This window comes from Dermacentor silvarum, chromosome 2 (genome assembly GCF_013339745.2).
Source record: "Dermacentor silvarum isolate Dsil-2018 chromosome 2, BIME_Dsil_1.4, whole genome shotgun sequence".
NCBI classification, from domain to species: Eukaryota; Metazoa; Arthropoda; class Arachnida; order Ixodida; family Ixodidae; genus Dermacentor; species Dermacentor silvarum.
This window is the reverse complement of record NC_051155.1, coordinates 201,662,514-201,677,613: the sequence shown is the minus strand read 5'-3', so window position 1 is coordinate 201,677,613 and position 15,100 is coordinate 201,662,514. Positions and strand designations below refer to the sequence as shown.

Here is a 15,100-nt window from a genome sequence, read left to right as displayed (position 1 = left end):
GGGTGCAACTGTTCTTAGAGTGTACTTTAATAAAATAGGCCGCTATCGAATATTTTTATTGCTATAGCAATTATATGGACACTCCAAAGCAGATTTCTGCCGTCGCCGTGAGGTTCCGTATGACGTCAACGGCGATGAAATCGTCGCCGCGCTCCGGACGCTGTATGTGCGAGTGAAAGGGCGCGAGGGACGCGCGCTTTCACGGGGAGCAAACGCACGTCGGAGAGAGATAGAGAGACAACTTTATTCGTCAGAGTTGTGAGCTAGTTCATAGGCTCCTCAGGAAGGCCAGATGGCCGCCAGGCGATGCGTGACGGCGACCTGTTCGGCTCGCTCCACGGCTCACTCCCACGGCGCGCACGGAGAAGTCATAAAGACTCTCCAAACACACGCTCAACAGACCACCCGACTTATTCGCCGCATAGCGAACCGCCGGGCTGGCCTACGTGAGCGAAACGCACTTCGCCTTACTCAGGCTTACATCATAAGCCGCACCACATATGCCCTTCCATACCTACCCCTCCGACAGAAGGAGAGAGACCGGGTAAACGCGCTCCTACGGAGTTGCACGAAAATGGCTCTACGTCTTCCCCCCAGCACATCCACCGACCGACTCCTCAAACTCGGTGTCCACAACACCTTTGAGGAACTCACAGAAGCCACCTTTACGGCACAAATATCTTGTATATCTAACGCAGCCGCTGGCCGCGCTCTATTATCCCAATTAAGCCTAACCGCAATTACACACCCTACCGAGGGGGTCCCCCTTTCTTCTATCCTCCGCTCTAACCTCAACATACCTCCCATCCCCAAGAACATGCACCCTGAGCGAGATCGGAACCGCAGAATAGCAAGGGCTCGGGCCCTCCACAGACAGTACAGCGAGGACCATGATGTGGTCTACGCGAACGCAGCAGAGTATACGTCAGGCTCCCGTATGGCCCTGGCGGTAGCCGACAATCAGGCAAAGCTTCTAACCTCCAGCTCAATCATCACTAATTCCACCACAGAGGCAGAAGAGGCAGCCATCGCGCTTGCTCTCATCTCTACATCTGCCACCAAAATTATCACTGACTCCAAATCTGCCATTGTCAATTATGCCAACGGCTACATATCCCGCACCGCTGCTCGCTTACTACGCTTCTGGCAGCCCCGGCACCCCATGACCCTCATCTGGACGCCAGCACATGCCGGCCTCCCTGGCAATGAGGAGGCTCATTCTCTAGCCCGAGGTCTTACATTCCGGGCAGGAGGAGTCGAGCCCCCTCTACGGGCCAGGGAGCGCCTGCTTTCTTTCAGTGATATCCTTTCGTACTACCGGGACGAACGAAGGGAACACACACCCCCAGCCCCATCCCTCACCATAGCGCAGGCCGCACACTGGCGTCGACTACAAACTCGGACTGCCCCATACCCCATACCCCTTGCTGCTACATGCAAGATACCCAGACCAATTCCCCTCCTCATGCAAACTTTGCAGTAAACCAGGAGACTTCCTACACACCCTCCTCACATGCCCCACCTTCCCTCATCCCCCATCACAGACCGTGGCGGAGTCTTACTGGGAGACTCTTTTGACCTGCACTTCCCCTCAGGACCAGTGCTGGATCATCTCCAGTGCTATGAGAAGGATTGCGCTCCAAGGGCTCTCCTTCGCTTTGTAAGGGTGCGTCCTCACAGTAAGGGAGCACCCAAGTGCCATGTAGGGGTCTTCGCGCCCACCATCAATGGCAATAAAAGTTTCTACCACCACCGCTCCACGGCTCGGAGTTACGTCCGGACTGGAGCTAAGGAGCACTTCCTCCCACGATGAAGGTGAGGGAGAGGCCAGGAGATCGCACGTCGGAGAGCAAACGTGCGTTCTGCGCCGTAGTAGTAAGTGGTTCATGTGGAAAGGGAAATGTTGACGCTATCTTCTGCAGCCCTTGAGGGAGCACGGCTCAGCGCCAACGGGAAGGGGTAAGTGGGGGAGAAAGGAGGATAGGGTGGAGTCGCCATGGCTGGGCGAAGCAAAACCGGCAGGCTGTGGCGGCACGTATCAGGCCGGGATGGAAGGCCTTGGTGTGCTGCAGAGACTGCAGGGGGTGTTGTTCCGGGCCTGTTAGGCCCGGTGAAGGGCTGCAGAATTAAGTGTCTCTTTCCTCCTTTCCATAAATAGAGAGCAAACGCAACTTTTTCCGTCGCGCGAAAGGCTGTGGGGGGACGGGAGGGAGGGAGGGGGGGGGCGACGTTTAGCTTCGGCACCAAATACGTATTTATATAAAAACGCCGCGCACGTTCGGTGCGAACGCGGGCAGAACGCCGACGGCGTCAACAACAGTTCTGCGCGTTGCTGGTGCTGCTGCAAGTCCACGTTTATACAGCTGATAAAACTACTATCCTTACTCCGTATAGCTCTCTAATAATTTGCTATTGCAATTGCTGCTTCGTATTTCGGGTGAAACTGCGACAAATTTTTGATCCAATAAATGATTTCTCGATAATTTGCACTCACACGGCAATGACAGAAGACAGGATTTGAAACAAAGTGAAGTTACCTCCTTCAGCACAAGAATCAGTGGGCATGAAATATGCAGCAAATTAGCGTAAATGATTGCCTCAGAGGTTTGCACGGGCTCTGAACTGTTCAAAAATTGTTTAATTACTACCGATTCATACTTACTTCGGCGAGATCACCGTTCTATTCTAAGTCAGGGATAAGTCACTGAATCTGTAACAATAATTTTTGTTGAAATTTTAAGTGAGTCTTATTTAAAAATTAGTATTCGCGCAGTGTTCAGATCGCTATTTCATGCAGGATTTCATGTGACATGCGCCTAACAAGATATTTCTACACCGTGTATTTGGTGTGCACTTATGCTTGTCGGTGTAGCGTTCTGCAGATAGAAATGTTTTCATTCAACAGTCAAACTAAGCGTCTGACAACGTCATTTCAGGAAAGCATGGCACATCGACGTGTTCCCGTGTACCACGTGATTGATGGCCTAAAGTATTCCAAGGCTTACCTGCCGGAAAATGTGCGCAATGCTCGAGACTACATGCCACACGACAACGACTTGATACTCGTGTCTTACCTCAAATGTGGCAACAACTGGCTGGAGCAGATCATCCAACTGATTCTTCACAGGTATCACCATACGTCTATACAATACACCACAAATTACGTTCTGTCGTAAAGGCATTTTTCAGGCCACCTAACAGTGGTGTGAACTGTTCGCTATAAGTACTGAAATATATGACTCGAACGCTTAATGCAAAGTAAAGCACATCCGCGAACAATTAGGCAGTAATTATACGTTCGTTTCACAAGATGGGCAATTGACTGGCTTCTTGTCAGGCCAGTAATGCATCCGTAGATATGTTGCTTGCGTGTTGATCTGCCGCAGTTGTCTACCTCACTCATTCCTGCCTACCCTAAAAAATCGCCTTGTCATATGAAAAATCTTCCTGCACTTGTATACAAATACTTCCGTTGATCAAAAAGCACACATAGTACCTCATAATGATACAAAGAGCCATTATCTCTTTTGAAAGCATGCTAAAGGAACCTGTCGAAACCTGCGCGCCTTCCTTATATGCAAGGGATGAGAAAAAAGTGGCTGCTTTGTAAATATTTCCATCTCTCTTATCTGGCTTTCAAGTTCGACAACGAGAGGACAAACCGAGAGAAGAGAGTGTGAAAAAAAAAAAAGAGTACGTTCAGGTTCGATACACTTTTCTTGGGGAAAGGAAAAGTGGGATGTGAACCGGGAAGCTAACGCGTGCAGAAAGACTAAAAAGAATGACCGGCTTATATTGAACAAATTTGGACGTTTCAGATAAGTTTGTATTATCACGTCATCTCCGATCTTTTCAGAGCAGAGAATTCTGACAACACCAGAACTATGGTGTAAAAGAAAATTTATTTCAAGAAAAAATTACTTTCAGATCTGGCTATAGCCAGCCTCATGTATAGGGCCGGAGAAGAGAATTTCATTACATATGTATATACACACATCAGTAAAACCAACAAGCCGAAAAACGACCAAAGAAACGCATGGTCCATTACAAGGCATAGAGGAGTATGAGCGTGAACCCCCGTCGTGGCTTTGCTGCTGAGCACGGGGTCGGCGGTTGCAATATCTACAGTCGAACCTCGTTATAACGACGTAACATCGGACATGCAAATACATTACTTATATGCAATATTCATAATAAGCACGTAGTCGTTACACGCTCATGTTGGCAAGAAACATTTTATACCTACTTCGTTATGTCCGTATCATTATTACAAGTTAGACTGTATAAGAGGCCACCGCTTTTCAAAACTAATGGATACACTACAAGGAAACGTTACTGTTCTTAGATTGAGGTGTACATTAAAAAATTCTAAGTGCTCTAAACAATTCAGAGTACTCTAGTATGGTGACTATGATACTCCTGCAATGAATGGTATTGATGTAGGACGTTAAAGAATACCAAATCAATGAGTCAATGAAGCAATAAATCAGAAATCTCTGTGGGCTAACAAAAGAAAAGGCAAAGATCTGTACTTTTATTTTAGAATGAATGCCTTCAATGTGTTCAAAATCCGCTTGTGCATATAACCAGAGTCCTTCCAGAGTCCTTCCAAAACATGGAAGGACTCTGATATAACCGAAGTTGTCGTATTTACCTCAAAACATAGAAGGATGCTCATGGTCTACTCTTTTATTTACTGTCCAGGGGTGAGAGCGCCGAAAACTACGGCGAGTTCCACCGGCGGTGTCCGTACCCAGAGATGACCGGTATGCGGTATCTGAACGAGATGCAGCCACCACGGTTCTTCAAGACGCACTTCTCGTACGAGCACCAGCTGAAGAACCCCCGAGCCAAGTACATTTACCTGACGCGTAATCCGCTAGACGTCTGCGTCTCTTTCTACTACTATGTGAAAAGTGGTGCTACTTACGAGTTCGAGGACGGCACCTTCGATGACTTCGTCGAGGCTTTCGTCGCTGGAGAAGTAGACCGTGGTGATTACTGCGACCACCTCCTCTCCTGGTATCCACATCGGCACGAACGAAACGTGTTCTTTCTCACCTACGAGCAGCTGAAGAACGATTTCAAGAACACGGTTCTTGACTTGGCCGGATTTATGGGCAAACAGTACCGTGACATGCTTGAGCACGATGACAATATTTACGCGAATGTCGTCGAGAGAAGTGCAATTCCCTTCATGTCGAAAGTATGTAACGTCGACGAGACGCTTTTGGATTCGTTGACCGAGACAGATAGGCCCTTCGTGGAAGGTTTTCGCCGTGTCACGGCGACCACTAACAGTCGTCTTACGAGCGGCAAGAATATCGTGAGAAAAGGTGTGGTAGGTGATTGGAGGTCTCACTTCACTCAGCGCCACATAGATGTATTTCGTGAGTGGATTGCGAGGAAGCAGGCATCTGGAGTGATTAAGGAGATCTGGGGAGATACGTACCTGAGTGGAAATATTTGAAATGTTGGTGACAACCTTTGGTGACTTGCCTCATTACGCATATTGTAGCGAATAAGGTGTCCATGTGATGTTTACAAACCTTACCATGACTGTTACGTCGTAAACTGTAATACTGGATGGAGCGAAGGACCGATTAATCCGCTTTGTACAATTGCAAGTGTGCAATTTCCGCCATTTTTTATGCGTTCAGAGCTCAAAAAACGCATATCTCGTGAAAACGTTCTGTTGCTTCGTTTGCTCCGTTTTTTTCCCAGCAGTGTTCTAAAAAATGCATGATAAGCAATAAAGTACAATCGAAAAGATGCAGTATCGAAAGTTGATTACTTTTCATTATTTCGACCTCTTGATAGTAAGGCGACGCTGCTTTAGATAACTAAGTACAGAATCGAATGCATATTCCAAGAGATTCTTTCAATGACCCTTTCTTGTTCCTTGATAACCATGGTGTTCTTCAACACATTGTATTTTTTTTTGCCAAGATCACGTAGTTTCTTGTTTACCTGAGTATTGTCATACCGACGAGACTCCGTATTGATCATTGGCAAGAAATTATGCTTTTTTTTTCCTTCCTAGTTGTCTGCATTCATTTTATTCCATCAGCTCACAGATTCCATATAGCGCTTCGCACAACACTTGTGAATAGCCCCAAATTAAGTTTGAATCACAGACAGACAGACAATGAACTTTTATTGAGGTCCTGAGGGAGTAGCCGGCGGAGACCCGCTGGGGCCCCCGGCTCGCCGCTGGCTGCTCCCATGTCGGAATCGGGAGGCCAAGCCTCTCCGTTCTTTCACAGGCCCTCTGGACGGCCATGGACTGGAGCTTGAGTCCCGTACTTGAGATGGCCTCGTCCCAGTCCTGTTAGCTAATGAGTGACGTATCCCGTAACGCAGGACACTGCCAGAGCATATGTGCTAGAGTGCTAAACTCCTCCCCACAATCCGGGCACTGTGGGTCAATTTCTGTGTTTATCCTGCTTAAGAAATCTCGCGAGGGATATGACCTCGTCTGAAGCATCCTAAGCGTGATCGATTGAGCTCTACATAGATTTGGGTGTGGAGGCGGGAAGCGCCTGCGTTCCTCTTTATAGTGGGAGACGATTTCATGAAATGTTAATAAGGGGTGACTATGCCCGAGCTCCTCCGGATCCAATGAAGCCTCACCGCCGTCAACTTTTTTTTTTTTTTTTCAAAGAGCGATGAAAAGGAAGTGTATGTAAGTAAGTGTAGCTTTCATAGGCCCCTATGTCTACAGTGCATGACTCAAAGTGGCAAAAGGGAAAAAAAACATGTTTTCATGCGCAAGCATTTGAACGCAGAAAAGAGTAGCACATGAAAGCAGGAAAGCGTGTGCATTTAGGTGAAGCTTCTGGCCACAACAATGCCACAAGTTTTCGGCGCTCACCAACTGCTTTTGTACACATGCTGCTACTGTCGCTCCTGGGACGGCTGCTGTGGCTCCCTACAATACCGCTGGCTGATACCTTGGCCGACGAACCGGCAAGAGCCATGTGTCATCCACGGAATGCCCGCCAACCTGCCGACTTACCGAGTCTGCTGCATCACCCGCCGCCGATTCTGGACAACTTCATGCTGCTCGTCGGAGAACAGGGGACGCGTATCAGGCGCGTAGCCAGGGGGGGGGGGGGGCTGATGGGGCTCCAGCCCCCCCCCCCCCCCCCCCGAAATTTTTTCGTGCTGGCATGCACCGCCGACCAAAACTACCACCGACGCCGGCAATCATTCTGGATTTTGTCTACAATGTCCTTTTCATGCTCGAAAAAACATTTCAGCACGAACATTGCGAACTCGGGCTGGATTTCATGACAACACCCTTGCACCTGGAGTCACGCAACGCAAGGATCCCCATCCAAGCACAAACTTTCAACGGCTTTTCGATAGCGAGCGGGCGCGTTGCGGCATCTCGCAGCGGCCGCGGAATATACGGAGCGCATGGATTTCAATTACGAAACTTTATGGGTATATTCTCATAAACGTTTGACGCGAATTAAAGGTGCGCTGACATTTCCAAAGGCATGCTTTAAAAGATTTTCAAATATGCTCTTGCCAGCCCCCTCCAAACTTACCTGGGAGAGCTTACTTAGGACTGCCGCCGATCTCAGGGAACAACTGAAAATCGTCACTTGGGCCGAGGGAGTCGCCCCCAATCTCAGGGCCACCCTGAGACCCCACCATGATTTTCAATAAAGATGTTGTAACCACCTCAATTCTAGAACTTTATGGGGTTAATGTTCTTATAAACTTGGGCCAACATGCGTGCACTGGAATGCTCGTGTCCAAGCCGTTCCATAAATGGAAGCGCGCGCTCGCAATCTCCCCCACACACGAAAATACTAAATATCACCGTGACTGTCAGCTAGCAGCTGATAATTTTCTCTAAACATTTTCAGGAAGCGTGCCCAATGTGATTGATCAGCTGGACCAGGGCAGGCAAAGTAAAATATGAGAAAACAGAAGAAAGTGAACGGCCTATTAATGAGGATTTTTTTCTTCTTGCGGGCGACAAGGTCTGGCTTTCCGTGGCTACAGGGACAGGGGCCCTATGGATTTAAGCAATGCCCCTGCTGAAAATATATTAGAGTGCTTCTTCGGATGCGAGCTGATTGTGGAGATACATATCTGAAGAACCATTTGGAAAGTTGCCCCAGTACTGCCTCGTATTTAAGCCCAGACGCACAAAACCAAATTATAGAAATTTGTCATGACATTATCAAAGAAAGCCTAGATTCAAAAGCAGGCTGCTTCTCCATACTTCCTGACGAAGCAACGGACATCGCTGGAATCGAACAGCCTACTGTTTCTGCAAGGTACCTAAACAAGTATGCCAACGACATCGAGGGAGTGTTTTAGGTTTTAGCACCGGAATAGATGCCCATCTCTCACTGCGACAGCAGGTTCTATGTAAATGTGTAAATACTGCTGCAGCTTCAGAATAATTGTTGGCGTTGTGCAGGCAGTTAAATTACACATTTCGTACTGATTTATTCATTATTCCTCTATTATTCTACCCACATGGCACTGTCATGACCGCTTCATGGCCCAAGTACATATCACGATTTCTGCGATCATAGTTATGTTCCTGGCAGGATCATCTGTCTTTCTGTGAGCAAAGTTTATTATCTGTGACTGAGCAACATGCTTATTTGTCGTATTTGACGCATTATATACACTGACGTTTGCTTAAGTACGTAGATTTATTGGAGACTCATACGTATTTTTAAATATCTTATTGCGAGGTTTTGTGTATACAAGCAGTGAACTTTGTTTCCAGCGACTCTTTTTTTGCCCTTTAGCGAGTTGTATCTTCGCATTTGTATATTCCATTCATCTTCGCATTTCTAATATATACTTTGCAGAACTCCCACTTTTTATTTGTACTCACTGCTGCGAGTATTATCTCGGTGTAATTACAATACAATTACAGCTGCTCCTGCGCAATCGATTGCAGCGAGGGATAGCGTCATTGAGGTTTCTTCCTGGCCGTTGCATATGTAGAAAAATGTAAACAAGGTTCTTGAATGACAAAGATTCATCAAAATATTTGTCCTCAACTAATTCATTTCATGGCCTTTACGTTTTTCATATAAGCTGCATGCACTGCTTTGCTGGTTTCGAACTGATATTGACCCTTTTCGCGGCAATCCCGTGGGCACTGCCATATTTGATCACGTGGTGACGCGTCCATTGCTTGCCTCAACTGCCTCCGTTGCCTCCTTGTTTACAATGGAAGTGTATGACGCCGGTGCGGCTTAGAAAACCTCTGTTTTCGGAGATATCGTAGACGGTGACTAGGTGGACGACACGAAGCTTTGATCACAGCTTCAAAGAACATGCAAAAGCGGTTTCGGAGCTGATTGAGCTATGTCCAAACGGCGCAGGCAGTTTATATGGTGCTTCTTCTAAAAGCGGGGCTAAATATGCATTCCAAGCTTTGCGATTATGAATTCAGTCAGGATTAGTGTGTTTTGCTCTTTGTTCTTTATTCGGCAAATATTTTGAAGCAGTGGCTTGTCAGTTTCTGACTCAGTGAAGTTCCTCGTTGCGGCCACTATCTGATTATTTTCTGCCTAATCGCTCGCGGGTGTGCTCAGTTCCGAATCCGATAGATTTGTTCTTGCTGCGCACAAGGCTTGAAACGTAGCTGTTTTGTACATTGTAATACCTTGTAGCAAATATATATTACAGCTAGTAACTTGCTTACTCTTGTGGACCGTCACGAAACATTCAGCTTCGACCAGCTCCATAGGTGTAGTCCGTCATTTATTGTGTGTATACAGTGCGCATATATTCAAGTGTGCGTCCATTCACTTATTCTTGATACGTCGGCGATAGAGTGGGCGTAAGTTTTCCTGCCATTTGGACAGATGTGTATAGATAACGTGCGCGAAACTTACTATGACAGGAAGCGGCGCTACTCCCTTTGTCATTGTTTAACGAGTGGTACTCACTGTTGCCGACGTTCTGGGGATGAAGCCTTTTCTTTGAAGGTTAGCGATACAAGGCTGGCGGATGAGCAAATTTCTGTATCCTCGAGGAAAGCCGCACATCACGAAGTGCCGGTAACACGTTCGGACAGTTTCAGCAGCGGTCCGCGAACTTGGCCACACAGATTCATTCTATTCCTTAACATGTCAGTCACTATTTTTGCAGCCACCTACTGCACACGTCTTCAATCCACATGATTCAATCTAGCATGATTGGAGCACAGTGTGTTAGCGAAAACTCAGTTGCATTTCCGACAGCTGATCGCACAGAAGCAAGGTAGAATCGGTAATGGTTTCGTATTCGTGCGCGGTCGCTGAGGAGAGGTATGGCGCGCCGCCGTGAGCGCCATCTCGTTTCTCTAAAACAAACTGCTCCGCGAAAAGGGTCAATAGTTCTGAAGTTCATGTGACGTTTTCTTTACTTATTAATTAGACAAAAAAAAAAACACGGAAGCATTGATATCAGTTATTTCTGCCAGAATTTTTGGGACATACGGATATATTCTGTTATGAAAACATACATGTTTTAATGGCCAGTGCATAGCGTTCAATAATTCGTTTGCAGCATCTAATATACAATGAAATTGGCAATGCAGTTATTAATCATGCATTTGATCCCTCGACAAATTCTATAAGGAGGAGGCCGCGCTGCAACCTGAGCGCCCCCCCCCCCCCCCCCCCCCCCCGAACAAAATTTCTGGCTACGCCACTGACGCGGATATATACACCGCCTCCTCAAAAGCACGAGCATTTGGATGAGGCTTCGGGCCACAACACTGCCACAATTGTTCGACGCTCACCAACTGCTTTTATACAGGACAGTTATTATCAAACTTTCTGTTACCGCAGCAATGATGTTGACCTGGTGGTGTCGTGGCCACCCAATCCTTTCAAACGGTCTTTCACGGCTCTTGTTTACTTGTTTATGTTTTGCGTTTGTTGCTTATGAGTGGGGTCATTGAGGAAAACCCCGCACCTATGACAAAGGTTCCAGAAGAAAAGTTAGATGGTGTGGCCGAGGCTGTAAAGCGTCTTCAAGCCAGCAACGCAAGTCTTCTCGAGTCAATAATTAAAACTTTAAATATACACGCCGCGCTCAAATTAGACCTTAAGAACTAGAAACCAAATATGAATCTGCTTCATAGGTTGACGTCTCAGCACATCTCGAAAGTGGAATTTCTAGCATCATCAATAAAATAGATAACCTAGAAAACTGGTCACGACGATCAAATGTTTTGTTCTATTGTGTTTCAGATGCTGACAAATCGGCAAGCTGGAAAAGTTCTGAGCAACTTCTTCTGCCGTGATAAGCCTAGTGTCACTGTGACTTCCACTGCTATGGCACACAGTGGGGGTCATTTTTCGACTGAGAGAAAGCGCCCATTAAGCCGAGTTCTTAAACGATAAAGAAGTTGAGGCTATCGTAACTAAAGGCCGCAAGCTCAGGAACACCAATTTCAGCACCGACGTCACTATTCGCAAGCCGTTCGTGATAAACGTCGTCAGCTTCTTCAATACGCTCGACCGACTACAACAGAAGGCGACCGCATGAGCCTGCCGTTCGACAAACTACATATCAATAATGATATTGATGTAGGAGATGCCGCTTGCAAGGGGCGGGGGCGGGGGGGTGGGGGCTTGCTGCGCAGTTCCTCATCCAACAAAGTTGCGCCGGTGTTGACAGATAGGTCATTTTCTCCAGCAACTCCGTCATTTTCACCTAATGTTCGTCCTGGTTCAAAGAGTAGTACCAATTTCCTGTTCACAACTATTCGAAATGTTCTTTCCAAAACTGCCGTCCTTTTTTCACTTGTGAATTCCACGTGTGCTTTACTTCTAGTGGTATCCGAAACATGGCGGCATAATTCTACTTCGGATGATAGCATTCTTCTCACGAACTTGAATTTAGCTATTTTTGTTGTCACAGAAAAATATAAAAGGAGGTGGCGTCCTTATAGAAACAAATATCTGCTATTATTCTCGCTGTTGCTACTTTCTTTGAATGTGTATGAATACGGTGTAAATTCGAAGTTACTGATGCTGTATTTGTACATTCTACCGGCCGCCCGATATGTCTGATAGATCTTCTGGTGAATTTCGTATAATACTCAATGACTGACGTATGTTTTCCTAACTATTTCCTAGTGTTTGGCGACATTAATTTTCCAAGCATTGATTTGACCACTCTTTCTGTTAACTCCTGTGATCTCCAGCCCACACCTTTCTTCATTTCTGCTTAGATTTTATGCTTGGCCAACTTAGCATTAATACTATGTGTCGCTTCGCTAAAACTGCACATTTGTGATCTCGTTCTAAGCAATAACCCAGACGTACTTCATGATATACTCCATTTAAATGTGTACATCCGACCATGAGATTTTCACTGGGTACATTACTCATGAATTCAGTCAAAACGAAACTACTATTAAGCAAATTCACTGCCACAACCGCGCTAATGTTGAGGTGATTAACTCCGAACTACACACCTTTTATAAAAACTTCTATATAGTTTTAATTAATGTTGACGGGGAACCAGCCATTCAAACTGAGTGTTTGCAGCTACTTGTTGATGCATTTTCACCAGTGCTCACCAATGAAGACATTACTTCCCATTTTTGCAGCCATTGATTCCATTCCAGAAATTGTCATCAGTGAATCTGGTATTCTTGCCCTGTTGAATAACCTGAATACTGCTACTAGCTCTGATCACCTTGGTTTCAACAAGATGCTTAAAAACGCTTCTCTGAACGTTTATCAAGTGTTATCAGCCCTGTTTTCCCACTCATTATCATCTGTCATTATGCTTCATGACTGGCGAATAGCAAAAGTAATACCAATTTTTAAATCAGGCGATCGCTCTGTTCCATTTAACTATCGTCCTATCTCATTAACTAGTAACCTACGTAAACTTCACCAGTACGTCATACATGCACAATTCATCATTTAGCTTGAAGAGCATGATATCATTTTCAAATGCCATCACGTTTTTCGCAGGGGTTGTTCATGCGACACCCAGCTTCCCGGATTTACTTACAATATATTTTCCGCAGATGACGTAGGATTTCTAATTGACGCAGTGTTTCTTGATTTCTCTAACGCTCTTGATCACGTTCCGCATCACAGGCTTCTAATCAAATTGACGCAGCTAAATATTCACCCAAACGTTCTTCAGGTAGCATATGTGCCTTCAGGTGGCATATATGCCTCCAAGTAGCATATGTGGGTTTATTGAGCAGTTGACTTCACTCGAAAAGATCACGTACTCGTGACGCCTGCCAAGGTTTGTGAGTGGTGGCGCTGGATAACACTGCCAGGGTTAATTCTAGTTGTAAGACATGAATAACGCAGAAAGTGGATGGGAAAACGGCGCCGCGGTAGCTCATTGGTGAGAGCATCGCACGCGTAATGCGAAGACGTGGGTTCGTTCCCCATCTGCGGCCAGTTGTTTTTTCATTCATTTTCCTTTTCACTAATTTATAATTTAATTTAATTACTAAGTACAAGTAATTTCCCCTATGTTGTCCTTGGTGTCACTGTTTGTTGGCTTTTTATGATATGATTAATAATAATCGGGCCCCTCGGTTCCCTTTCTTCTCTTTCACATATATATTGGTAGGACGCGTTCAAGGTTAGATGCGCTTGGCGTTTTTATGAATGCCAGAAACAGGCAACGGCCAAGCGGAGCGAGTGCGAGCACCAACAACAAGAAACGTCTTCTTCTTCGTCCTCTGCTGGCGCCGGTATCTGTCACTACAATCACTCCCCGGCGAAAAAGGAGCCATCCTGGCGACCTATGGAACAGGCAGCACTGGTGGGTCGTAGTGCGGCTTCAGTCGGTCGACATGAACAGTTTCGCGCCCGCGACGCCGTTGGTCCGTAGATGGGTGAATAGGCTCAATGACGTAGTTGACCGGGGATGTCTGTTGGAGAACCCGGTAAGGGCCGGCGTACTTTGAGCTGAACTTTGTTGAAAGGCCGGGAGTAGAGGAGGGAACGCTGAGCCATACCAGCGTTCCAGGTGAATATGATGGGAAGGACAAGCCGGCGTCTCGACTATGTTTCTGGCTGGCCTGGTTTTGCGCGGTAAGAGAGCGTGCGATCTGACGACATTCTTCGGCATAGGTGGCAGCTTCGGATAGAGTCGTAGATTCTGAAGCGTCGGGGCGGTGGCGATACAAAAGAATCGTGTCCATAAACGAGGAAGGTTCACGACCATAAAGAAGAAAGAAAGGAGAGAATCCCGTGGTCGACTGAGTGGCGCTATTGTAGGCATACGTAACAAAGGGAAGGATGCGGTCCCAGTTAGTGTGGTCAGCGGAAACGTACATAGCGAGCATGTCGCCAAGAGTGCGATTGAAGCGTTCAGTCATACCATTGGTTTGCGGATGATAGGCGCTCGTAGTTCTATGGACAACGTTGCATTCGTGGAGCAGGGCTTCTACAGCCTCGGAGAGGAATGAACGACCACGGTCACTCAGTAGCTCGCGAGGCGCACCATGTCGAAGAACAAGGTTGCGAAGGATGAACGAGCTGACTTCACGTGCTGTGGCCGCCGGAAGCTCTGAAGTTTCGGCGTAGCGCGTGAGGTGGTCCACGGCGACGATAACCCAGCGGTTGCCATCTGGGATGTACGGTAGAGGGCCGTACAAGTCAATGCCGATACGGTCGAAAGGCCGGGAGGGACAAGGCAATTGTTGAAGCAGCCCTGTTATCTGGTTAGGTGGGCTCTTGCGGCGTTGACACTTGGAGCACGAGTGGACGTACTGCCGAACGAAGCGGTACATTCCGCGCCAGTAGTATCGAAGCCGTAGGCGTGCATACGTCTTTAGGACACCGGCATGGGCGCATTGAGGATCCGCATGAAAAGAGGCACAGATGTCAGAACGTAGATGGCGAGGAATCACTAGCAACCATTTACGGCCATCAGAGAGGTAGTTGCGGCGGTACAGGAGCCCTTCGCGGATGGCAAAGTGGCGAGCAGTGCGCCGAAGCGAGCGGTCGGTGGTGCGGGGTGATGGCTGAGATAAATACTCTAGAAGAGATGCTATCCAAGGATCCCGGCATTGCTCAGATGGCATGTCGGCGACTGTAAGATAAGAAGAATCATAGCTTCAGACAGACGCAGC

General features: G+C 47.0%; 1 protein-coding gene across 1 annotated transcript in view; it reads left to right on the top strand.

Annotated features, from left to right (window-relative positions):
• Positions 1 to 2,942: 2,942 nt before the first annotated feature.
• LOC119441204 (sulfotransferase ssu-1-like) overlaps positions 2,943 to 15,100 on the top strand; it is a 12,648-nt gene continuing 490 nt past the window's right edge. The window contains exons 1-2 of the mRNA XM_037705858.2: positions 2,943 to 3,127; positions 4,705 to 5,206. Of these exons, the coding sequence (XP_037561786.2) occupies positions 2,943 to 3,127; positions 4,705 to 5,206 (687 nt within the window). The remainder of the gene's footprint in view (positions 3,128 to 4,704; positions 5,207 to 15,100) is intronic.